Source organism: Nomia melanderi, chromosome 7, assembly GCF_051020985.1.
Source record: "Nomia melanderi isolate GNS246 chromosome 7, iyNomMela1, whole genome shotgun sequence".
NCBI classification, from domain to species: Eukaryota; Metazoa; Arthropoda; class Insecta; order Hymenoptera; family Halictidae; genus Nomia; species Nomia melanderi.
Window position 1 is genome coordinate 11849169 of NC_135005.1, and position 24511 is coordinate 11873679.

Here is a 24511-nt window from a genome sequence, read left to right on the forward strand (position 1 = left end):
TTTTTTCGAGTAGAAATTTATATAAAAACACAGTTTCATCTAAACATAAATTAGAGAACTCTATGCATGTAGATAGGCATATAGATACATTATAGAAAAAGTACAAGATTTGTCTAAATATCTTTTTAAACTGTCCCAAAAAACAAGTCAGTCGTATATCCTGTTAGCAGAATATCCAAAATGTGAAGATCTAACAAAAAATATTTTTCATGAAAATATGAAACATTTCTGATTATTTTTAGTGAAATTACTGGTTCTTGTACAACTATTAGCCATTTGTTTTCGTCTGTTGTGTATAGGTAGCAATTTTTAAAAAGAACAACTTATAACCAAAATGATAATAAATGAATACTTTATATATATATGAAAGTAAATTTAACAATAAATATAATTTAAAGGAAAAATAAATAAGTACATTCGTTTTAGTTTAAAATATTTATGTTTCGAATTAATTAAATGTTAGTATATTGAGTTATTAATTAATTTTATATTTTTGTGAATAAATGTACGATCTGATTTCTGATTCTAAAAATCATGAAAAAAATTATAAATAAAAACTTTGAAAAAAGCATACATTAAAACATATGTTTAATATATCAAAACACATTATAAAGACAATTAACAGAACCCTTTAATACACATTTATGTACATTCAGCAAAAGAAAACGTACATTGTCTTAATTTATTGTTCCCTTCCCCATTATATTCGTTTTCTTCTTTTTTTAGCTAGTTACGGAGATCTGTGTAGTAATGAGCCATGTCTGAAAGAACGTGATGTTACAATGCTCTTTGTGTCAGATCACAATGTTTTTTAAATGCTGAACGAATATTTCTCAAAGATCCACTATATTGAGAGCAATGACTATATACAACCGACGTGGAAAAAGAAATGTTATGTTTATTCAGTATAGCCCAATACTATCTTGTTTTCATTTCATAAATCTACCTTCTTTTGTAATTTAAACAGAGCTGACCTGAATAGATGAAGTCAATGGTTCTGGTTCATTGTGTGTTCTTAAGTTAATCGAAGTCTCCATATTAGTATTATCTAAATCTCCACTCAACGTGTGACATTCCCCATCAATTAATGAAATATTAGCATCTACTGTAACTGAATTATTTTCTACACTAGTATTCTTTTTTCTGATCGAACATCCATTTACATTTCCGTCAAGCTCTGTCGATTCGCTATTTAACATTGAAGAACTACCTTTAATGCTTTCTTTTGAAGTCGTCTGAGATCCAAGTTTCTTCTCTTTGTCTGAGATAGCGGTATGTGTATTTTTAGCCACTTTGCTATCTTTCTCTCTAGGTTTCTTCCCAAGCACTGGAAAGTTCGTGATTTTCGACGCTGTTTTCTGATCTTTAGATTGTCTCATTGAACCAACTCTATTTGGCTCTGTGGTGTCTTCTTCTGTGATCGATACAAGATTACTTTTCCCTTCTCCACTAGAATCTTCTTTCGTAACTTGAATTGGTATATCATCTAAACAAAACAAAAAGAAAGAAAAACATAGAAATATATTATTACCACATTTTACAAAACGCGTATCGAAGTATATATACTTTATATAAATGTATATGTACTTCATACAAACACTTTGAAGAAAGCATATAGAAAAAATTATAAATTTTAAGTGAAGCATAAAATAATATAAATAAGTTTTACAATGTAAAGCTTCTGTAAATGAAAAAAAAACTTAGTTAAAACATATATTTGTAAAAATAAATATATAATATCTCAATCGTAACTTAAAAATAAGGATTGTTTTTATATGCAATTACTAAATACACAAATTTACATGGTGCATTGTTATGTATTAATTTGTGCACAAATGGAATACTTCAGACTAATGATAATAGAAACTAAAAAATGGAGGGATAACGGTAAACCTGTATTAGGATAAGTTCAATACTCTCATTATAAATAAACATGCCAAAACTTCATGCAACTGTCCACAATGTGCATTTGGCTACATGTGATATGATTAGGCTTATGACTTGTTTCTTCTAAAAATGACGATGTTCTGAAACGAATTTATAAATAAATACACAAATCATTGCTAATTCGACTGCTTAACGTTATACAGTGTAAGAGCTAATTCTGTCGCGTGTTTATTGAAGAAGAAAATTTTAGTGATCCTAAAGTGCTGAAACTGAACCACTAATACCATGTATTCGTTGATAAAGCAGCAGTTGTACGATAATTCAACGTTTTATTTCCATCCACATACAAATTTTCCATCGATTCATGGATTAGTTCTCCTAGAACTTGTTCTTCCAAAACACTGTACAAATGAGAGCCAGAACTTATTTTATTTTCTCCATAAGCAGAATCACTACATTCTTTCTGCTCCTTTCTCTTACGTAGATTCACTTTTAGATTATGATCTTCATTATGTTCAGATGTATTTCTTTTCGAGTGATCTTTGCTCTTTCTAGGAGACGATTTATTAGGTGAATTTTGAGCACTGCACACGCTTCCATGTCTAGAACTTTCCAATGAGGAAGTAGAACTGACTTTTTTCATTCTGGCGGTTTCTTCATTTGCCGCTGTAAGCGATTGTTTCGATTGCCAAGGGAACCACTTGATACTGCTGGATACTGTTGGTTGCGGTTGATCATTTTCAAGTTGAGCAGTAGCATTGTCGAGTTCAGCCGCGAATAACATCTCATCCAGATCGTCTAATGACATATGTTTGCAACTAATGCACATTTGCTGAATCCAGATTGCATGTGAAATGTGTTTATGATTATGCAAATGCTTGAACACACCTCTGTTTTGTGTATTAAGGACATGTTTTCCATAATGCAAAATCAACTTATGGGAACATGTTTTTACTAATATAAACACGAAAGACTTTTAACTCATATACATAACTAACAATTTTGATCTATCTAAACCCTAGATAAAATATATTTACAAATATATATATTTACGGCATGCGAAATGAATCGTATAATGTACACGTATTGCGTTCATGCACTTTTAATTCTTTCTTTTTTTTATTTATATACCATCAATATGAAAGTATAATTTGAAATTTTGTCTCTTATTTACGTTATATTAGTTTAGTGCATACTAAATGATGTTTGCTACAATGAATAATATTGATAACATGCTGGGTAGTTATAAATAATTCAACAAAAACCAGACTTCGTATATTGTGCCAAAAAGAAAGAGACATTAATGGTACATTTGAAACTACAGTGTTCTCAAAATATCCGGTTATGATAGTTGACAGTAGATAATAACTTTTAATTTTAGAAACCTACCTGGCAACTTTTTCGTTCGAAAGGAAGCATTTGTGATCATAGACTTAGATACTGTTGCAGTTGCGCTTGGTGACAATGCTACACTCACACCAATTGATCCATCGCTAAGTTGACCTGAAATGTTGAAACGTTTCTGTTATGCTTAGTGCTGCTTATTATTAACTGTTTTAATATTCTAATTAACATTCATTTTCTTATACCTGATGGTCCAGAACTAGCAGAATTACGTATAGCATTTGTGACTAGCATGACATCTGGGTATGTTTCATAACACGCTCGATTGTGAATATCTTCCACTGCTTGTGTACCTAAATACCAGCAGTCATTATACCTGCCAATATATATAAACTTTTATTAGAAGTGTCCTTAAAAACTGATTTAGAAATCAAGTACAGTTAAATAAGTTAATGTAAAAAAATAATTTGTTTCATACATAGCAAAATATACAGCATGTAAAAATTCAAGAAGAAATTGACTTGATACGGGTATACGAGGTAACAGTCTTGGAACAAAACTGGACTCGCTTCCATATGAAGATCTTTGATGATGTCCTGGTTTCATGAATCCTTGAGTGACAAGTCTGTAACATATGATTAAATAAGTTATAATCGACATACCTAATATATAAGATTAATTTTTAATCATTAGCCTTTATCTTACTTGGTGGCAACTTTGCACAATTGCTCTAAAGCAAATTTATTTATGTAACCCAGTTGTTGATTGTAAATAAAGAGAAGAGCAGTCATTACTTTCAATCTGTTCTGTGCATTCAGTGTTTCTACTTGCTGCAGCGGTCCCCAACTAACTAATTTTGTATTGCATTCTTCAAATCTACGCACAGCACTTTCCGTTAAAGAAGCTGGTGCTAAACTTGCAGGCTATATAAAACAGACAATATTTATTACAAAAGAATTATACAGGTGTTCATTTAAAACAGGTACAAACCTCATGAAATATAGACAACATGGCAAGAGATGGTACTCTAAAAGAAATTGCTTTCTGTTGCCCAGATTTATCAACTATTTCCAAATTGTATAATCCGATCAATAATGTTTCTACAGATCGACAATTCTGTGGAAAAAAATACATTACAAAGTAAATATAACTTGTGTATGTTTTATCAAGAGATATCTGATATTACATCTGACACTCGATTTATGCAAGTTTCTTTTTTACGCGGTAAATTAGAACACTATACGGTACTTTTTATGTGCGGTCTTAATTTACGTAATCTGAATTTAGTAACATCAATTAAAATTTAGTAAAACCGCTTCTCTTTTCAATATTTTGTATTTTTCTATATTGACAAACTCTATTTACACATTTTTATTCACGCAAGACAAATCCACATAGAACGGATTTTCGCGTAAATCGAGGGTCAGGTGTATATTTCATCAAATAAGTATCATTTATACAAACGTAATTAATGATTAAATAATTTTACTTGGAACTAAATTCTTTTAATCATATGGTTGTCAAATATGTGTATATATATATACTTAATATTCATTATTTTTTAAATTACTATTACAGTAATAATCCTTCATACAGAATTACAGCAAGTTTGAATGAACTAAACACTTGTTTTATAATTATGCAAATGATATAACACTTGTTCCGTGCAATTCTAATTTGAATTATAGTTCATCTGTGTTATATAACATTAGTTTTTATTCAGATGTCAACTTCAGAAAACACACATGATTAATGAGGTTCTTGTTTAATCATTATCTTGTTTGTAATTATGTATCTTTACCTTAATATCACCATGAGCTGCAGAATTCAAATAAATATATACCAATGTTGGCAAGAACTGCAAGGTAAACCTTTGCAATTCTGTTTCCCGGGAACGGTAGAAATTGTATAACTGATCGCATACTGTATCCACCAACTATAATGAACAAGAAATTATTTATAAATAAATAAGGCGTAATTTAAAAATATATATTAAAATTTTGATTACTAAAGTAACTTTCAGTTTTATCATTAAAGTAATCAGATTAAGATATCCTTATCTACAAAGGAATTTCCTTTAATATGTTTGTAGACATGAGGCCTTATAATGCCCATAAAACATGTACAATTAACCCTCAAAATTACAAGTACTTTGAACAATGTAAAAGTCGCATAATAAATAACGAAAATTTCTTCCATGCTAATCTTTTCATGAATACTTGTGAAAAAGGAACTCTGTTTTGAGAACTTATATCGTTTATTAAATGTGTACTCGTTTCTTTTACTTAAACATAAGTAATATATATTAAGATTATATTACCTGACTGTATTTGCTACGCTCTTCCAAAAGCACGTAAAGTGCTCTAACTATCTCGTTATCTTGCAATAGAGTAGTAGCAAAAGTGTGGAGTTCCGAAGGCGAGACATCTGAACAGTCTGCCAGCCATTCATTTATTAAACTCTCAGTCATTTTTTACTTTTCTCTCGCCTGTGTCAATAAATTAAAATCTTGTTGATCAGAAACTTTGGCATCCAGAATAAACTGTCTGATACTTTGAAAATCATTACACCAAATTTGAGTGATTATTGGCTATTTACGAACGACTCCTACAAACGACATTTTGAAGGTGCATCGCATCCTTTAACTTACAGTCTGTTACTGAATTTACAGAAATCTATTAAGGACTCGAAAATTAAGTGACATACTAGGTCGACAACTGTAATAATGTGAAAAATCATTAACATTGCTTAATCGTCACTGTTACACACAATTTCCATGTTTCAAACGTAAATCTTTCGATCTTGATAATGATCACTTTCTTATCAACTGATGACAGTCAACATAGTTAAAAATTAGTCAGAATCATGCTGGAACACTTTTCAATTACCTCCATGTCCTCTCCCAACGGCACTCAATTCTCAATTGCGAATCTGACACTTGTAACTACACACTGCGATTGAATGCGTAGCACATAGATGGGTATGTATTTATGGCAACTATATTTGCGAAATAAAATTTTTGATTCTGGAATTGGTAAAAATAAAGAGAAACTAACAATAACAGAATAATTTAATAACTGAAATATCATACATTATATATGTTATTCTTGGTTAGTATTGATTCTATAATTAAGTACATATTTTGGTCTTTGGAGAATATTATGTGGTGTAAAAATCGCGTTCATTAAAATTGACCCAAAAGCAAAGAAAGCATTATTTAATTTACTTTCTAGTAGTAGTAGATATTATAATATTTGCAAATAATTAAACTAATAATAAAAAAGAAGAGAAATTTATTCTAGAATATTAATCATTAAATACTGGGTCATATATTATGTAATAAATTTAATTGATACTAAAATTTCCCGCTGTCGTTGTACTTTACGAATTAAACACGAATGGCGCTGTGAATCATTTCACAAAAATTAACAAGAGATCTGGATCTTATTTGTGTATGATTTTTCTCAATGTTCTTATTGGTTTTATAGTACTGGTCATTTTAAGTGAGAATGTTCTTCAGGAAGTATTCGGTGAAAGTAGGAGAAATGTTAATAGAAACTTCTATAACTTGAAAAATAAAAAATATTATAATGTAAAAATTATACAATGTTATTCATTTTACACGATCAGTGCCAAGTAAAAATATTGGTGAACATTGTTACTTATTTATTACGAATAAATACGAAGCAGTGTAAGTGGTACTTCTTCTATTAATATAATAGCATGCGTTTTTTAATCCAAGAAAATCTTCAATAAATAATTATGTTGATCTTGAAATATTCTTATAATTCATTAGTTTTTTATATTTATTAACGTATCAAATATATATTTTTTTAGAAATTTATTTATAATGTAATAATAATTTATTTTCTTCATTACATTCATTTTATTATAGGGAGGTAAACTTACTTCTGCCGCAATCTACTATTAATTAACAAGAAATATCATCAGTGAGGAATGTAAACATTCAATATATGTGGTATGTACCAAATATGTTTGTATAACTGTATATTTCATATTTTATTTATGATGAAATATTTTACCAATCAAATGATACTGTGATTATTTATTAGCATGCACTACCAACTGAATTATGTTATTTACCACAATTTAATATTATCATTATTAAATAAGATTTTACTTAGTTTCATTCATTGCAGGTTTTACAATGCTATCAGAAGCGATTCAAGTTGTTCGATACATGGTTAGTATTATTTTCTTTAAATAACTTTATTCTCATTTGAAAATAATATGATGATACATGAACCATTACATGAGTTCGTGATTATTTGTTCTACATGCACTACCAACTGAAGTTTAAAATTATCATAAAATATGATAATAAACTTCTTAGACATGCATTTTCTAATATTTTTATATTTTAGGTAATCAGTTAAGACGACATGGTTGTATTGAGTCAACTTGTACTTCATTGATAAAAATCACATATATATTATACATAAAATTCTATAAATTATTTGTATATAATCTATATTGTATTAAATATAAAAATTAAATTATTAAAATAAAATCATGTTATTTCATTTATATTTCTCTTCTTTATTTTACTACACGTTATTCATGGAATAATACTACTTTTTAAGAGGTTTATGAACTATATTTTTTAAAGGCAGATGATATGTAAAAATACATATATTATCTATATACAATGTTTCGTAATATCGGTGCAGCAATCAAGATATACATATATCTTACAAATAATTAACATTAGAACACAGATGAAAGTGTAAGGATCATCGGTAATCACAAATAAAATTTTAATATATAAGGAAAACGAAATTTACAATGAATCGTTTTTGTTTCATAACATGTTACTATAAGAACATTGTACTTTGACTTTATCGAGAAAAATTCATAAATAATCTAGCTTCCAATTTGGTAAAGACTGTATAATTGTAAATTACACATCAAGCATGTATAAGAAGAATATAGAGTAATATTTATTAAAAAAATTTCCAAGAAACAAATTGAAACATTCTGTAGCTAGTTACAAAAAAGATATTTCCAGTCTGATCATTCATGTTAAAATTTGTAAAGAAAAATATACAAGCGGTAAGAAGAGAATAATGCAAGTATGGAAAACACGCAAACCAATCTCATTACCTTATTTTATATAAATTAGTAATTATTATTGTTATACAAATAATAAGCATTCAAAACAAAATTATGATCTTTTAAAGACTTATCAATACTGATATTTGAAAATATAAAGCAATTTCTACTATATAATTGAATGATCAAACTGAATTTTCAATATATGAAATTTATATTTTTTATAAACATATAACAATTAAAATTATACATTAAATAGTTTTCATACCTAGGTCATAGAATATCCATTGTATAAGGAAAAATGCATTAGAGAATAATTGGTTTCTATAATGGTAAATATGTGTGGAATACACAATGAAAAGATTCTTTTACAAAATTCGAAAGTTGTATGAAAACATTTGACTTTAATAAATTCATTTCTTTCTATTCTGATATAAAATTAATTCAATTACATTTGCGTGTAATTTACAGTACACTGCGTAAACTAACAACAATTGTTCGAATGTTATTATTTAATTTTCCATTGAATTTACGAGAATAAAAGTTCAAATATCAACGTAACCGTATGATCTTTTACGCAGGACATAAAAGTGTAACGTGATATATCATTTAAAAATATTGTATGTACCCATATTTACCTAAAACATATTTTATAGGTAGTGTGTTTGTGTATGTTTAATACGCGATCTTCAAGGCACTCCAGATATATATTACATTCATATTTTACAAATTCTGTTCTTCACTTTTTTCGCACTTGAGGCATCTTAAGATAGAAAGTAAAATCAGACGAGAGCGCTTTGAATTAGTGCTTTCCTAGAGCATAGTTTCCTACAGTATAAATTATACCGAGGCGGCCCTTTATACACATACATGTTACAGCAGCAATGATCAAATCAGTAAAATTTTGATCTATTTACAAACATCTTCAACTTTATCAATCATACGTATTTTACAAGTTTTATAAACTTGTAATAGATTCGTGCATTCTCTCTTTTTTCCTTTACACCAGTTTTGTCTTCTTCAAGTACAAAAAATAAAGACATTGACAAAAAAAAAGAATTATAAACATCTGTTTCATCTAACAAATATAACTTTTTCTTACATGAAAACTATGTGTTTTTTTTAAATTGCAGCTGTATCTAAACGTTTCTAAATTACATTAGCAAACATTATGTATAAGGCGATTCTCCGAAGTATTCGTTATTAGCGACCAATTATTTCGTTTACAAATTGACTATTGGTAAACGTATTCTCTTATATCCTTTTTAATAACTCTCGAACTTTTACTAATGAAAAGGTTCCTAAAGTAGAGCGAAACTACACGAATACCATATTCATGTATAGGTTGAAACAGAACCCACTGTACTCTTCAATGTTACATAGTCACTGCAATCTAAATGAATACGTTTTGAACATTAATTTATGTTTGCTGTTTCTCATTACCAACAGTTACTTCGAACATATGAACATTAACATGAATTTGTTTTATGATCGATTAGTTTATCCAAAATATAGATTGACTTCCTGAATATTGCCTATAAGTTTGCTGCCTTTGTATCTTCATTATACCTTTGGCTTCTCGCTTTAGTAATAGCAAGTTTCACAAGCCTTTGTATTCGCACTTAAATACAATATGTTACAGAAACACTTATTTATAAGAATGCATGTACATCACCATCGCTTACCTAACAACGTTTAGGATAATGTACACAAAGAAGACATGTACAAGGTTTTGTAGCTGGATAATCGTTTTGATACAGTGTCTTAACATTGAACACCAACCTCAGTCAGTTTTCGGTTCGCATAGTTGTTTTAACGATTTTAGTTCTTCTATTAATGTCTGATTTCTGTTCTCCAATATTGCAACACGATTTTCTAAACACTTTATATACTCCTTCTTTTTCCTTCTACATTCCCGCGCTGCTTGTCTATGAGAAAAATGTACGTTGTTCAATTAAAATATAAAATAAAAAGAAAGGGAGATCAATTGAGGAAAACTTTTAAAAAAATGTTATTCAAATGTTACCTATTCTTAAGCAACCTTTGCTCTCTTTTTCTAGCTGCGTCCTCTACTACAACACCGTGTCCTGTGTAAGCTGGAACATTGCCAGAGGCTGTACTTTTTAAATTTATATATTATTCGTTTGTAATTAATTATAGGATAATTGTAGGATTAACACTAGGATGGCACATGGGTTGCTTATGTCTATGCCATTTCTTTAAAAGAATTTTGCAACAGAGTACTCTTACGGCAACAATACTGACCCATGTATGATGGAGATACAAATGATTCATGTGTGTATTTATGATTCTGTATTTCAGAACGTTGAAATACGTAAATCCACGTTCTGAAATATAGAATCATAGATTCAGTTTTATAAAACATAATGATATAACAGTAGTAAATATAGTAAAAATTTGTTGCAATCGTTACAACTAATGATACGATTTTTTAAAAAAAATATTTATATATACACAGTGGTACCTTGGCTTATGAACCGTTCTACATACGAACTTAATTTCAAAAAACGAATCTGAAGCTTTTATAATCCTGAATTATAATATAATAGAAAGCTGGGTTTCGGGATACGAACTTCGGACTGAAGCGAATTAAGTTCGTAAGTTAAGGTACCACTATACATATATACATATATATACTACTGTAAGATTAACTTAATTTTTACAATAGAAGTATGAGAAATCTCCCACCTGGGACGAAGAATTGTGTATCTTGACCCTGCGCATACTGCACTATTGCACCACCAGCAGTTGCTGCATTGCTCATAGTTAATGAATGAAGTCCTGGTACGCCCTCTCCTTGGGTTGCAATTTGGATAGTACCAGCTGGAATTACTGTAAAACATAATAGTTTCAGCTATAATGCACCTGTTATATTTTATTATATAGTAACCCATTCGCACAACAGTTATTTTGTACATTTTGTGGACAAAATATGCTTAGGCGATGCAATGTAGAAATAGTCCAAAAAATACTTAAAAGCTGACTAGATGGTATGGAGTTATAGAGAAGAACGAAAAATATAACGTATTAATACTTATTAATACATCAGGATAAAACACAAAAATATGCTACAAGTCTGACACGTTATTCTGCACGAATGGGTTAATAAAACAAGTGCACATTTAGTGGAGAACTTTTTGAGTAATATATTCCTTGCGCTAACTAAATTACTGGCACAAAACTTTTAGAATCACGTATTTTGTTAAATAATGTTATTTATGTAATATATGTGCGAATGCCTATCCAGAAATAAAATGAGAATCCCATAAGCACGGATGCCACACCAAGCAAATATAATATAAAATATCACAATAGGCAACAGATACAGAGACAAAATGAATAACTTTAATCTAACAGTTTTACTTTCCCCTCTTGTTATTTTCTTCAAAATAATGGAACAGAGGTTGGAATATGCACAGAAATAATATAAAGGACAGCCAGGAAAGATACGTAGAAGAAAAAAATAACCAACCTGTCTGATAATGGAGAGAGTGGGAAGACACTTCACTGTCCACGTTAGAATCACACTCAGAAGATGATTCTAGGGGGGGCAATCGACCGTCTGCAACACCGAATCAGTACAACCCCCCATTATAACAAATTTGTTACCGGTGTGTAACTGAACTTGAACAGTCCCCATAAAATAGTAATTTTATAAATTTATTTTTTTTTGTCCTATTACTTAAAAGAAACAGTTACAACATTTACAGTGATAACTATCATTTCTTCTAAAATAACTTTCCTGATTGTATAAAAGTGCATAATTCATGTGTGTATATAAATATATATATTTCTCAATTCAACTAAAATTTGCTTAAAAAGATAGAAAAAACGGAAACAAAATTATAATATTTATTTCTTTTCTGGCTGCTGTTTATATATATTTATTAAAATACTGTGCAGTCAGCTCATACAAAAAGGAAAAAAGATCGAGGTAACATAAAAGTTAAAAGTGACTAAATTTCAAATAATAATTATTCAAATTAATAAAAGAATATATAATTCTATTACAGACTTAAAGAGAAATATGAAATCAATATTATCAATGCAAGTTATTATTTTAATTCATCTATTTTATCATGTAATTAATCACTTTAGAACTCTTGTCACTATCGTAATTGCTTGACTTTTCATTTTGTACTTTAAATCAAATTTCTAAATAAAAAAAGATAAAAATTTCAGGAACAGGAATTGTAAAGTCAAATAACAATTATTATTATGTGATATTACTTCGATTTAAATAAAGTTAAATAAACATTTTATTAAATTAATTACATATGGGAGCTTATTTGCTTCTATGTAAAAATTTGTTATTATCCAATGCAATATTATGCACACACAGGTAATGGTTAGAGGAGATTCTACTATTGTCGTTTTTTAGATTTTTTATTTTTAATAAATTAAATTTAATCACAGTACCTTACACTCAAAGCTTGGCATGGCATTCCTTTTTCTTTTACATACATAAAGTCAAACATTAACAAGCGTAAAGTGTTGCATTCATACTCCTTAACAAAATTTCTAAAAAAAACAAAAATATCTACATTTTTACAAAACATTTACTATATAAAAATCGGTGTATTTATTTTCTTAAGCGCAAAGTAATTTTTAAATAATGCTATGTCCAATTTAATAGTTTATTTAATATAAATATTAACAGTCACTGTATGAACTGACATGCACTTTATTATTTTTTGTTTTTGTACCATTGTTAAAAGATATATAAAAAACAGGATAAATAACAGTACTACTTTTGTATAAATTTTTATTCTAAATTCATATTAATAAATATAATTTGAATATTTTAATTATAATATAAAAAAATTGTCAATCAGTTTTTTTGGATTATCAAAATAGAAAAAGAAATTGACTTACCTGTAATTTCACCACCTCCTAAGTCATTAAGAATTTTCTTATAGGATGGTCGTCTGGTAAGAATACCTCCTCTCTGCTCTGGAGATTCTTCAGAGTCTGAAAAACTATCATCACTACCAGTCTCGACCACCTATTATAACAATATTATTATTAAAGTTCTTTTTTTTTTAATAATTTCTGCTATATTATAAGAATTAGAAGCCATAATTTAATTTTAAAATATATTTACAAATTACCTGAAGTGTTTGCAAGCTTGCTTGAGCTGTTTGAATAACAGAATTAGGTTTACTAACAAGAATGACGTTTCCTTTTGAAATAGCAACAGGCTGGATATTTGTTGCAGTCTGAATGACTGACTGTTGATTAGGTTGTATAACAGACTGTACCTAAATTAACAAAAAAAAACATCAATTAGTGTAATCCATTTGAAAAATCTATATTATCTATATTAAATATATAAATATGAATATTTTTACAAATTATCTGAACATTAATATGAAATAATAACTCTGACAATTCTTTTTTATTATCATGCATATGCAAGGCACTATTACTAACTATTAAAAAACAATATATGTATCAAGATATCACAAAATTTATCAAATATTAAATTCATTATTTTCACAGATTAGAAAAGATTAAATCAATGAAGAAAATTAAATTTGAACTCTAGAAAATGAACCAGCATTATGCAAGATTGAATCCATACACAGTGCTCTTCAAGTAAGCAATAGAACTTATGATTATAATTAAAGCATAAATAAGTGATATACACATGCTTTGAAACTAAAAAAGTAAATAAATGATCGGACATAGATACACAGGAATTTCTCCTGTATACCTGTGTTGTTCCTGACGAAGGTAGCGTCAATTGCACAATGCTGGTCGAAGCTACCAGATGATGAGTTTGCTGCTGATGTGTTCTATTGAGAGATTGTACCGATGTAGCTATTGCTGGGGCAGCATCGCCACTTTGAGAACCCGTAGATAATGGGTCAACGGCTGATCCATTTTCCTCAACCATACTTTCCATAGCCTGGGAACCTTAAACCCTATAAACAAAAGATAATTTTAAAACTGTGTACATATTCTTAAAAATGTTTCAAATTTCGCAATTGTAAATTTTTAGATGTTTTTGATCGAATATCGTATAAATTTCTCATAGCAATTCAAAAGTTCGGAACTCGTAAATAAATGAAATGAGGAAAAAAAAACAATACCCATACGCAAACGCGTGTAAGTTTCCCGCTTGAAAAAAAATCAAACACATGTACACTCTTGAACTTCATAAAACTAAATATCTAACGAAGTATAAACACCAGCAAAACAAGCAGGATTTGAAAATTCGTAAATATATTGACACAAAATCGAGACTGTTCGATGACATGTGAATATTTTTAAATTTCCCGCCAGTTAAGCGATCGGCGGTACTACTGCGTCATTTACATAAGCAGATCTAAAAATAATACAAGAACAATAAACACTCAAGATGCTTTCGTACGTGAACGAAGGGCCAGATGTCGTAAGAAAGGAGAAACACGGTTCAACGTGGCTGAGATTGTACCAATCAGTGTTCCCTGGTGTTGATTAGCAGTGAAAAGAGATGTCAGAATCGTCACGTAACCCCCATTGCCCTTTTCAAGAAATTCGTACATCTTTCTTAAGGCGCCATATTTTACGGCATATTCCATAGCAGACGTAAAACTGTCTCTGCTGATCTCACGAAATGAAATGCTAATTGTTTCGGCAGCATTTCGGATGTATCGTAAGTGCAGTGGTCCATGCCCGGTTGTTATTATTCTCCAGCTGAGTACTTACCAGTTACGTATTTCTCGTCACCAACTTTGCTGCAATCGGAGTGGGCAAACGGGCAGGTACGTAGCAGCCACGTCAAAACTCCAGTGGCTTCGTCACTGGTGGAGCCCACGACCTCCGCGCTGCGCGTCACGATCAAAATGGCCGACAACTTCCCTCCACCCCTTCGTAAGATGATCGTGTATCGGATAGTGATGGGGCCGATATCCTCGTGCGCGATACCGATTTCGTTTTCTTATGACTTCTATTAAAAATTCAAACAAAATCATTCTAAAACCAACAATGATCAACTCCGTACACAATAATTTGTAACAATGAAATCGGATCATTGTATTCGACACTCGACGTTTGTAATTATATGTTTATATAGTATTCCATGTTAAAGAACAACCTGTCTTTCGCATTTATCAATTCAACGACCGCATTCATAACAGAAATATTAAATAAATTTATGTTCCCTTTGTTGAATTGAATTATAAGTTAAAATGTATAATTGGTTATATATTTAGTAATTAGTTTTGGACGAATTATCGAAGAAATTTGAACGAGGTACGTAATTGGATGGATATACAATTTTTAAAATGTTTTATACATTTGACTTTAATCATCTTGCGTGTATAACAATACTATGGACGTATTCTGCTAAATAATAAGAAAAATGGACTGTTTGTTTCAGTGTAATTTTATTTGTAGTTTCATTGGCGAAATATGTTTTCATGATTTGATAATGATAATAATAATAATGGAATAAGTAACGATCGTAGTTAATTATTCATAATACAGGAGTATTTAGTAAAAAATACGTATTTGCATAAAGTATTTATATAATCTTGGATCAATTCTATCACTAGCAGCAGTTTTCAAGCCCACTTCATCTGTTTGCCTCTTTATATTTTTTCGCTTTTCTGATATCCACCCGTGTTACCATGTAATCCGTATAATATAGCCACAGAGAAAAGCACGTTAATTAATGTCATTTAATACCACAGTCTTCTACCAGTAACCTTTACTTTCTGTCACATAAGTTCTAGTTGTGGCATAAGTTACTGTTTATTAGACTACCAAAACGTTGATTCGGCCACTTTTTTCATTCAAATGTTTATTTTTTAATGTATCGTACTTGACGATTATCAATATCATAAATTTTTACTGTAAAGGTTACATTATCTACAAAAATAGTATTCAGAAGCATTGTGACATTAATGGACTTACGTAATTGAAAAATATGACATAAAATGTAGTAAATTTCGAAAAAAAAAAGTAAAAAATAATTCAAGGATAGTTATATTTAAAAATGCATTTGCGAACAAATTTTTGTTTACGCATTTTATATGCATAACTTGAAATATACATATACCAATTCAAATATTATTTAAATAATACATAAAACATGGATGTTCAATGTATAACTGTATCTGCAGATTGGTATAATTATGTGGTAGTCAAAGGCATTGATAGTGCTGACGTCATTCGGTGACGTCACTACGTATTTACATGAATGCGCATGTGTTTCATATGGTGTACACCATAACTTTCAATTAGTATTATTTTGAATCTTCCCCGAACTGTTTATGCATTTTAACTAAATATTGTTGAATATTCGAGGTAAAACTATAAATTACATACTAATATATGTAACATATGTACAAATGATTATAATGTATGCATGTGTACATTATATTAGTCTTCATAATAACAATAAAGGTTACAAAACAACATACAATGCATTGTAAACTTTAATGAACATCCATCGAATTTTTACTATATATTTAATACATTTTTTTGTAATTTTTGTTAAAAAGGATTAAAATTAAATGAAAAACAGTTTTTGGAAAATTGAATATCAAAGAATAGAGTACATTTCCATACTTTTTATAAGTCTCCTCGCACCCCAACACCAAAAACAATTAATTCAAGTTAATGTTACTCTTAATAACAAAATTTGACTTCGCGAATTGGATTTTTTGTTCTCTATAATGTTTCATCAACGAAATGTTACTATTTAAATTAAATACGAAACAAAGTTCAACCCGACTTTAATATCTCCGGCAGAAATGATAAATTCGTAAAACAAAGCTCTTATTGTTGTATAACGAAAGTAGAATGTTGTTACTTTATTGGCAGTGTAGCGATTGTAAATTTGAAATCAGTTCCTCTATTGGACGCATTGTGTTCAAGTGCACAACGAGTACCGAGTTTCATTCGTCGATTGGGAAAACGCAGAAATGCCAATCAGTTTTGAGGTTAGAAATCCCTCGTGACGAGAGCCAATAAGAACGTTCGTCCTTTACGAGCATCTCGAGCGATTAGTCATTGACGCAATCTGCATTTTCTTGTTGTGTGTGTGGCTCGGAGTACGTGAGCGTATTATTGGGACCTGTTGTTGACACTTTCAGTCACATAACCTTCGGAATTAAATCGCGTTTGGGTGTTTACATATCTCGAGTTTCTATACCTTTTTTATGTACGATCAGCTCGGAAGCTGTCAAATTCTAAAGTTTCGTTCTTCCATTTAGCCCTTGATGCGTCGTACAGACTGATAGTGTAATAGGCTTGATATATATCTATTGTTGTAAGTGTTCCTGTCTCATCGAAAGTAATTGTCGAAGTGAAACATGTTTTACGATTAGGCATCATATAATTAATTGAAAAAAAGGAAAATATGCATTTTCGTGTGATTTATAACATTAGTCATATTGGGTGTGACTAATCTTCCCCTTTGTTAACATGTGTAACATGATATTTAATGTATTTAGGTATTTTCAAATTACAAAATTGATAATGTATGCTGATTTACAGAATATTATTTTATAAAATAGATGTATGTTGTAGGAGTTGTAAATAATTGAAATGTTACTTTCTCTAAGAGTCGTAACACATTCAGTAGCTATAGAAATGTGGAAAATAAATTATTTTTTAATTAATTGATATCTATTATAATTGAGGGGTTTATAATAAAAATTAAACATGAATGATTTTTACAACCTATGTAAAATATATATAGAATAAATATTATTAATGGGATTTATGACAGAACTTAATGTCCTTTTAATTTATCATGACTATGGCCATAATTTGTTTTCTTGTCACCTCTATATGACTTTTATTTTTATTAAGTTACATTAGACATATACATTTATTTCATGATTATTATCGTTTTTTTTTTATTTGACTATTATGTATTCTTTTTGTTTTTATTACAGTCAAAGAACAATGGCACAGGCTACGACCATTGAAACAATCACTATTACCAGACCGCTGAAGGTAAGCTTTAATTGTTAACGCAACAATTCATGTTTACAACTTTAAGTAATAAAAACTATTCTTCCAAAATAATACTTAAAAAAGCAATTGCTTTAGAATTAAAAAACTCTTGAATAGGGTATATAAATAAATCAAGATAATAAATCAAGATATTCCATTCCACAAATAAAAGTGTGATCATTTTATATTATGAAATAAGGAATAACAGAAGTGAAAGTAATTTATTTAAAAAGAAAAACATATTTTTATGATACAAATTACAATTACAATAAAAATTCGAGCAGTTCCATAATTAAATTAAATTAAATCAAATTATAGCGCTTAATATTACTGTCAATCATAATTTGGATTTGATCTCAGTAAAATACGAAATATTCGTACTTAACGATCAATTTTATTATTACCGCAGTTAGATTATTAAGAAATATTTCTGTAAGAGGGACTCGTATGTCTCAAGTTTCGCCTCGACTAAAAGGTACCCTCTACCGCGTACGCGCATTGCGCCACGACCTTTAATGGGCGCAGCCTCCCTGGAACCCAATTACATACTCCCCCAACCTCGGACAGAGACTCTGTCCCTGGTTGACCTCGCTGAACGAATAATCTTTCAACACTTTTACCGGATACCTAGAAGAAAGTCCTACGGTAACAATGTAACGTCGTGTGTTGCTCGTGGCGGGACATGATCGAAAGTTGTTTCGCGGACTTAGTGAGAAACGCGAAAAGGGCTCGGATCCATGTTTACCTTGCAAGTGTTTTTCATTCGTGAGGAAGGTTTCGTATCTTCGAACGGTCTCTAAATGCTTCCCTGTCGCCCACCGAGCTTATTCCGCGGACGAGTGTACGATGTACCGTAAATGGTACTCGAGGAAACCGAGTAGACTGTAAAAAAAAAAATAAACTTTTGAAACAATTTTAACCAAGTAATAGGCCTCCAATTGTGTCCACTTGAGACCGATTTTGAAAGTATACCATACATTTATGATGATCATGTATACAGTCGCGGACGATCACATGGGCGATACCGAAATCGCACAGGTACTCTTAAAAATATATTTTGCCATGAATTTATTACATAGGTGTTATTAATACATCATTATCACATTGAAGAATTTGTGTGAAGAATATTCTGAGAGGCATCTTCTTTTGAAAATTTTAATACTATTTTTATTGAATGTAATTATTTTTTCTTAAACTTGTAATTGTTTGCGCTATTATGATTTTATTTGCGTGTATGTTAAGTATATTATTATGAAATAATGAATATTATGTTACTATTGATTACAGGTAATAGCATTTATATGCGGAGTAATAGTGATATTGTTGATGATAATGGGTTTGGCTTCCACTGATTGGTTGATGGCGTTAGGATGGAGACAGGGTTTATTTGCACATTGCATTGAAGAGGATGCACCTACACCATTGCCGTTTAATATACCAGATCCAGCTGGATGTTACCAATCTAGAGATGTTGGTATGATATTTTCAATACAACTACAAGTCCAGGAAAACACTAGAAATAACATTGGAATATTTTAAGAAATGTCAGATAGAAATAGTAAGAAATATCTACAATTATTCCAATGTAATGAAAAGTATTAATGTGCTATTAGTATTTTGTATTTCTTTATAAGTCTTTGTTGTATAGTTCTTAACTATCTTTTATCTTCCTTTGCAGCCTACATAAAAGCTGCTGCTGCCTTATATGTAGTCTGTCTATTAACAGACATTGCTGCAACGATTCTCACTGGACTTGGTTTAAGGTCACAAGATAATCGTGATAAACATAAATATTACAGATTCGCAGTCTTCTGTATGGGCTTTGCATGTAAGTGTCACTTGCAACTTGATAAACGCATTTCTTTTTATAATTCATAATTGTAATTTTTTGTTTCAGTGGTATCACTCTTGATAGCTTTGGTGATATATCCAGTGTGTTTTGCTGCAGAACTGAATCTTGGTAAGTGAACATATCACGATATTAGAAAATGGATATTTACTTTTACATACTGAAATAATATTATGTGAATTTATAGGGAACCGAACAATGTGGGAGTTCGGTTGGGCATATGGAGTTGGATGGGGTGCAGCTATATTCTTGTTTGGCGGAGCTGTGTTGTTATTATGCGATAAGGAAAGCGAGGAGATTTATTACAAAGAAAGAAAAATCGTGCGTGACGATATTGGCGGCGGTGGTTCTATGATTGGTATGGGTCATCATGGTGGACAAAGTGGGACGCAATTGGCCTAGTGGCATTGTTCCCTGCCCGACGTTGTTCTCTAGGTGATTAATTTCTTCTTTTTCTGTCCTCACAATTTTTGATACATTCATGAAGAGACGTACACACACACATCAAAGAGTGAATGGTTTTTATATGTAGTCTACTTGTTACACCAGCATATATTGGACTTGATCATTACTTCGATATAGGATGTACAATAACATCCGATCAAGTCCGTCAATCGGATGTTTGACGACTAAAGTATTTGCGACTTGACTGAGATTTTAATTAAGTTCACTCATTTGTTACCAATTTCCAATTTCTCATATCGACAATTTCGGGACCATTGCTGTTTTTAGTTTACTATAATATGTTTTACGTGTATTATACAAGTATTTTTTTAGAGTACGTTTACATTATTTTTTAAAATCACTGATCAATTTTTGATACCATCACCAATGGTAGCATACACACTGATTTTTTTTTTATCTAAAGAATCAATCGATGACGAAGCCGCGTTTACTATTACTATCTAATTCCGGACATAATGGCAACTAACTTTTTTAATCCAAACTTTTCAATTTGCTAATATTTCTAACTTTCACTGTGCCTGCATTGACAGATCACTATCGTCTTTGGATAGCTTTAAAAAAATGATTTCGCTGTTTGAAAACGGCGTTTACGATATATGGGTACTTAAACAAATTCGATGTTTCATTATTCTTGAAAATATAAACAAAAATAATCACAGTAAGCAGTCGAGAAAACGTGCAAGGAATTAATAAGTTTATAAGAAAAGACACTGCCTTTTATTAGTCAAGTAATAAATCATGGATTCTTATTTTTGTTTTTGGATAAAATATTCAACTTTGATTTAGTTATTATTTATTGTATGTTAGTATATTTTCTATATGTAGTATGTACATATATACACATATACATATATCTATATATATATATTAGATGTTAGTAATTTATTGTTCGCTTTCATTTACTAATTTTTTTTCCTACTATTATTGAAAGTGATATTTGCTTTAATCGAGTGATTTACATTCTTGTAGTGTTTACCAATATGTTTGGTATAACATTATGATATAACATTAACATAATGTTTAAAACTTATACTTCCATATATTCTGCAATGAATCTGGGCCAAAAATTGCTCTAAGTGTTGTATCTTGTAATGACGTATGCACACAGAAGTATATAAGTGGATGAAAATTTAAGTAAAACCAATCTTCAGTGTCGATTAATGAAAGCATTTAAAAAAAATCACATGCTTGGGCACACTTCGTCGATTAGTACAAATAAGATTCTTTTTACTGATTATTAATATATTTTTGAAGGAAAAATAATTTTTTTGAATCAGTGTAAAGAATCATAATGTTGCGCGTCTATTGTGGTATAATTACGAATTAATGATTAAGTCATTAATTGTTTAGTTTCGCTTGCTTTATTATTTTCATATTTGTTATACATCATCCTACAGTCTTCCTTTTTGTACTAAATACGAACGTTTGTTTATTCTATTATGAAATATGTAAATGCTACCTCCAAGAAATAATTGATTTCTCAAGTATAATTATTTTCAAGTTACAAATGCATGAATTTAAAACAGTGCATGAGAAAAAGCAAAGGGAAACATTTTCCTGTAATTCTTCCAGACTGATGAAACATGATTTGAACCAGTTTTCCAGGAGATTAACTTTAGTTGTCTCTCTTAAAGACTTTACAATATAAGATTAAGATTATTAAATCATCATTTGCGTAAATCGTTTGTTTCATCAATTTCTACAGTAATTTTCTTCCCAGTCAGTATAAATGACCGAAATTCCAAAGAGCATTTAACGAAACTTCGAAAAAATAAATATTCTGCTGATAAACTATACACACGGCTGATACGGATTTTCATAATGGTCTGTAAATGTTGTCAGTACTTTCAGAGTATTTTCGTTTTGCAGAAGCAAAAAGAGTACGTGTCATATCGACAGTAATTTTACCAAATTATTAACACTAAAAAAAAAGAAACATGTATGCAATGTGAGAGCTGACATATGTACGCGTTATGAAGTTTCCAATGGCATTTTCAGTATCACAACTCACAGAAATGGGGATATTGAAAGTTCCTTGAATCTAACTGGACAAAGATGTAACTTCTAGTAGTGTTATACATTTCGTAGTGACTCTTGTTCACCTGATCATTCCTTTTCCCTACATTTTTGTTTGAATCATTGAAATCAAACAAAGGTTTATTATTTCTATCCATTGTCTGTAGGGAGAAGTTTAACTTCCCTAAAAAACCAAGTACATTTTAAGTTGAACACAGCACTAAATATTTAAGTGTGCGATGGAATAGAGGCAGCTCGGGCAGGTATTATCTATTATGTTATCTGCATTACATACGTGTACGTATATGTATATATAGATATTTTATAAACACATGTAATAGAATGATACAGTGGCAGCTACTGCGATACTCTAAAGGAAAGGGAAGTTTTGATGGGAACGAAATTCATACATGCACTTCGTATAACGCGGCAGATCAATCATGCTTTCTGAGAGGGGGAAAAAAAAGAACTTAATAAGATTAAGAATTACAGTGCGTTTGATTCTTTGCCGTACACTGTCGATTTGCGCCTTTCGATTTTGATATGTGCTATTAATGACATAGAGTACTACGTAAGACTAAGTGTAACCGAGTACTGAAATGTGTTGAAAGCAGAATAAGTGAATCGTTGACACATTAATTAAGAAATTTATGATATACAGAAGAGTATTATATGTCTACAAAGAGGGGATTTAAGTGATTGCAAATTGAGTACAATAGTAATTGCATTCTACTTATCACCAATAGTACTTGTTCAGAAGACTACATGAGGCTGGAATTAGAATTTTGAGTATGTTAAATGATAGTTTGAATCTACAGATTGCTCGTGCAATGAAATCAGCATATAGAATTTCAATGTCACGGGCATAAAATGTCCAACTCGCAACCACCATAAATTAGAATTGCAGTGTAGATAACAATCCATCGTTTTCTACTGTATTATCACAGAATAATATACAAATGATTTAGACAAATATAAAATTATTCTGTAATTAAGTAATTATAGGCATAATATAAAATTAATAGAGCACCATTTCAGAGTAAAAAGATATCACGGTTATTTGTTATGTGTATACATTCTCAAACAAAAAGTAGATTCTCTGTCGTGTACATAAAGAAAATAATTGTTTTGATGAAATGATTGAAGAAATTGAGTAAAATCCATATAACATCAGAAATATATTTTATTCCAGTCTTTCTTAAATTATATTATAGAATTGGTATTACTAGTGTAATTAATTAACGCAGCGAATCTTAGAAAACACGATGGAGAAACTGTTCTTTCCAGAGAATTGTTTTTATGATGGTTACTTCCTAATTTGTACATTCTAATAAGACATATCCAGGAAGATTTCTAGAAAACAGTTACTGATTATTTACCACGCAAACGTTTGCAAACTAGAAAGTCTATTGTACGTAATACATTCACGTACAGCACACAAGATAGATAAATATAATTTAGTCGATATTTACCAACGTTTCATATTGTATACAATATGTTTGAGTTACCTGACAATTGAATATTTCGTGAAGGATTAAACATATGGAAAAATTGCTTTTTATACAAAAGTTGTTCTCAAAAAATTAAACTGTTACTACCATGAGAACCAAAAACTTCTGGAAAAAGTTTTTTCATGTCTTTAATCCTTCATCAAATGGTCAGTTCTCAAATAATTGAGACATACTGTATAATACATATCGTACTTATCCATGCATATCGTAGTAGATGTCCCAAAAAAATATAGAAGAAACTGTAAATTCGTTTTCCTTGTCAGAAATGTTGCAAAACGATATTAAGTAAAATTGTATGACAAAAATTATTTATGCGCCATATTACAATGTAAACATATCTTAATATTGTACAAAGAATAAAATATACACCTGAAAACTATAATGTTGAGTG

The 24511-nt window shown here is 30.0% G+C and overlaps 3 protein-coding genes and 1 long non-coding RNA gene across 23 annotated transcripts; 2 read left to right on the forward strand and 2 right to left on the reverse strand.

Annotated features, from left to right (window-relative positions):
• Positions 1-613: 613 nt before the first annotated feature.
• Positions 614-6359, reverse strand: Hyccin (PI4KA lipid kinase complex subunit hyccin). Of its 4 annotated transcripts, none has more exons than XM_076369374.1 (9): positions 5552-6354; positions 5033-5167; positions 4222-4347; positions 3937-4154; positions 3710-3856; positions 3477-3607; positions 3277-3390; positions 1211-1486; positions 614-1111 (listed from the first exon to the last, which is right to left on the reverse strand). In XM_076369374.1, the coding sequence occupies exons 1-9, from the start codon at positions 5699-5701 to the stop codon at positions 960-962; spliced, it is 1449 nt and encodes a 482-aa protein (XP_076225489.1). In that variant the 5' UTR covers positions 5702-6354; the 3' UTR covers positions 614-959. The 4 variants fall into 4 exon arrangements, with proteins under 4 accessions (XP_076225489.1, XP_076225485.1, XP_076225486.1 ...); XM_076369370.1 differs by having other exon boundaries at positions 614-1486; positions 5552-5719; positions 6120-6352; XM_076369371.1 differs by lacking the exon at positions 614-1111 and adding an exon at positions 2172-2685 and having other exon boundaries at positions 1339-1486; positions 5552-6359.
• A 326-nt stretch (positions 6360-6685) lies between these two features.
• LOC116430410 (uncharacterized) lies at positions 6686-7779 on the forward strand. The gene is made up of 4 exons (XR_004235699.2): positions 6686-6922; positions 7127-7210; positions 7392-7435; positions 7617-7779. It is a non-coding gene; the product is annotated as an uncharacterized LOC116430410 (long non-coding RNA).
• Positions 7780-7869: 90 nt separating this feature from the next.
• Positions 7870-15160, reverse strand: CrebB (Cyclic-AMP response element binding protein B). 15 transcript variants are annotated; one of them, XM_031984510.2, is made up of 9 exons: positions 15019-15160; positions 14042-14252; positions 13437-13586; positions 13201-13330; positions 11798-11887; positions 11014-11157; positions 10570-10652; positions 10331-10391; positions 10086-10232 (listed from the first exon to the last, which is right to left on the reverse strand). In XM_031984510.2, the coding sequence occupies exons 2-8, from the start codon at positions 14231-14233 to the stop codon at positions 10377-10379; spliced, it is 804 nt and encodes a 267-aa protein (XP_031840370.1). In that variant the 5' UTR covers positions 14234-14252; positions 15019-15160; the 3' UTR covers positions 10086-10232; positions 10331-10376. The 15 variants fall into 15 exon arrangements, with proteins under 15 accessions (XP_031840369.1, XP_031840368.1, XP_031840364.1 ...); XM_031984509.2 differs by lacking the exon at positions 10570-10652 and having other exon boundaries at positions 7870-10232; positions 14141-14252; XM_031984508.2 differs by lacking the exon at positions 10570-10652 and having other exon boundaries at positions 7870-10232; positions 10331-10400; positions 14141-14252.
• Positions 15161-15366: 206 nt separating this feature from the next.
• Positions 15367-24502, forward strand: LOC116430427 (transmembrane protein 47). 3 transcript variants are annotated; one of them, XM_076369385.1, is made up of 6 exons: positions 15367-15564; positions 18219-18279; positions 19567-19753; positions 19958-20107; positions 20177-20239; positions 20316-24502. In XM_076369385.1, exons 2-6 carry the CDS (start codon positions 18229-18231, stop codon positions 20528-20530), a joined length of 666 nt encoding a protein of 221 aa, XP_076225500.1. In that variant the 5' UTR covers positions 15367-15564; positions 18219-18228; the 3' UTR covers positions 20531-24502. The 3 variants fall into 3 exon arrangements, with proteins under 3 accessions (XP_076225500.1, XP_076225499.1, XP_031840418.1); XM_076369384.1 differs by lacking the exon at positions 15367-15564 and adding an exon at positions 17290-17587; XM_031984558.2 differs by lacking the exons at positions 15367-15564; positions 18219-18279 and adding an exon at positions 18747-19317.
• Positions 24503-24511: the final 9 nt, after the last annotated feature.

What these genes read in the sequence shown, in the direction of transcription:
- LOC116430427 (XM_031984558.2), top strand. Translation starts at nt 19,261, where the DNA reads ATGATGATCATGTATACAGTCGCGGACGATCACATGGGCGATACCGAA. An exon ending in GCGATACCGAAATCGCACAG is followed by an intron (nt 19,318 to 19,566) that starts GTACTCTTAAAA and finishes TATTGATTACAG; the next exon opens with GTAATAGCATTTATATGCGG. An exon ending in CTTCTGTATGGGCTTTGCAT is followed by an intron (nt 20,108 to 20,176) that starts GTAAGTGTCACT and finishes TTTTTGTTTCAG; the next exon opens with TGGTATCACTCTTGATAGCT.
- Hyccin (XM_076369370.1), bottom strand. Translation starts at nt 5,701, where the DNA reads ATGACTGAGAGTTTAATAAATGAATGGCTGGCAGACTGTTCAGATGTC. An exon ending in AGCGTAGCAAATACAGTCAG is followed by an intron (nt 5,168 to 5,551) that starts GTAATATAATCT and finishes TGTTCATTATAG; the next exon opens with TTGGTGGATACAGTATGCGA. An exon ending in TGTTGTCTATATTTCATGAG is followed by an intron (nt 4,155 to 4,221) that starts GTTTGTACCTGT and finishes TGTTTTATATAG; the next exon opens with CCTGCAAGTTTAGCACCAGC.
- CrebB (XM_031984498.2), bottom strand. Translation starts at nt 14,233, where the DNA reads ATGGAAAGTATGGTTGAGGAAAATGGATCAGCCGTTGACCCATTATCT. An exon ending in CTTCGTCAGGAACAACACAG is followed by an intron (nt 13,587 to 14,041) that starts GTATACAGGAGA and finishes TTGTTAATTTAG; the next exon opens with GTACAGTCTGTTATACAACC. An exon ending in CAAAGGTTGCTTAAGAATAG is followed by an intron (nt 10,233 to 10,330) that starts GTAACATTTGAA and finishes TTTTTCTCATAG; the next exon opens with ACAAGCAGCGCGGGAATGTA.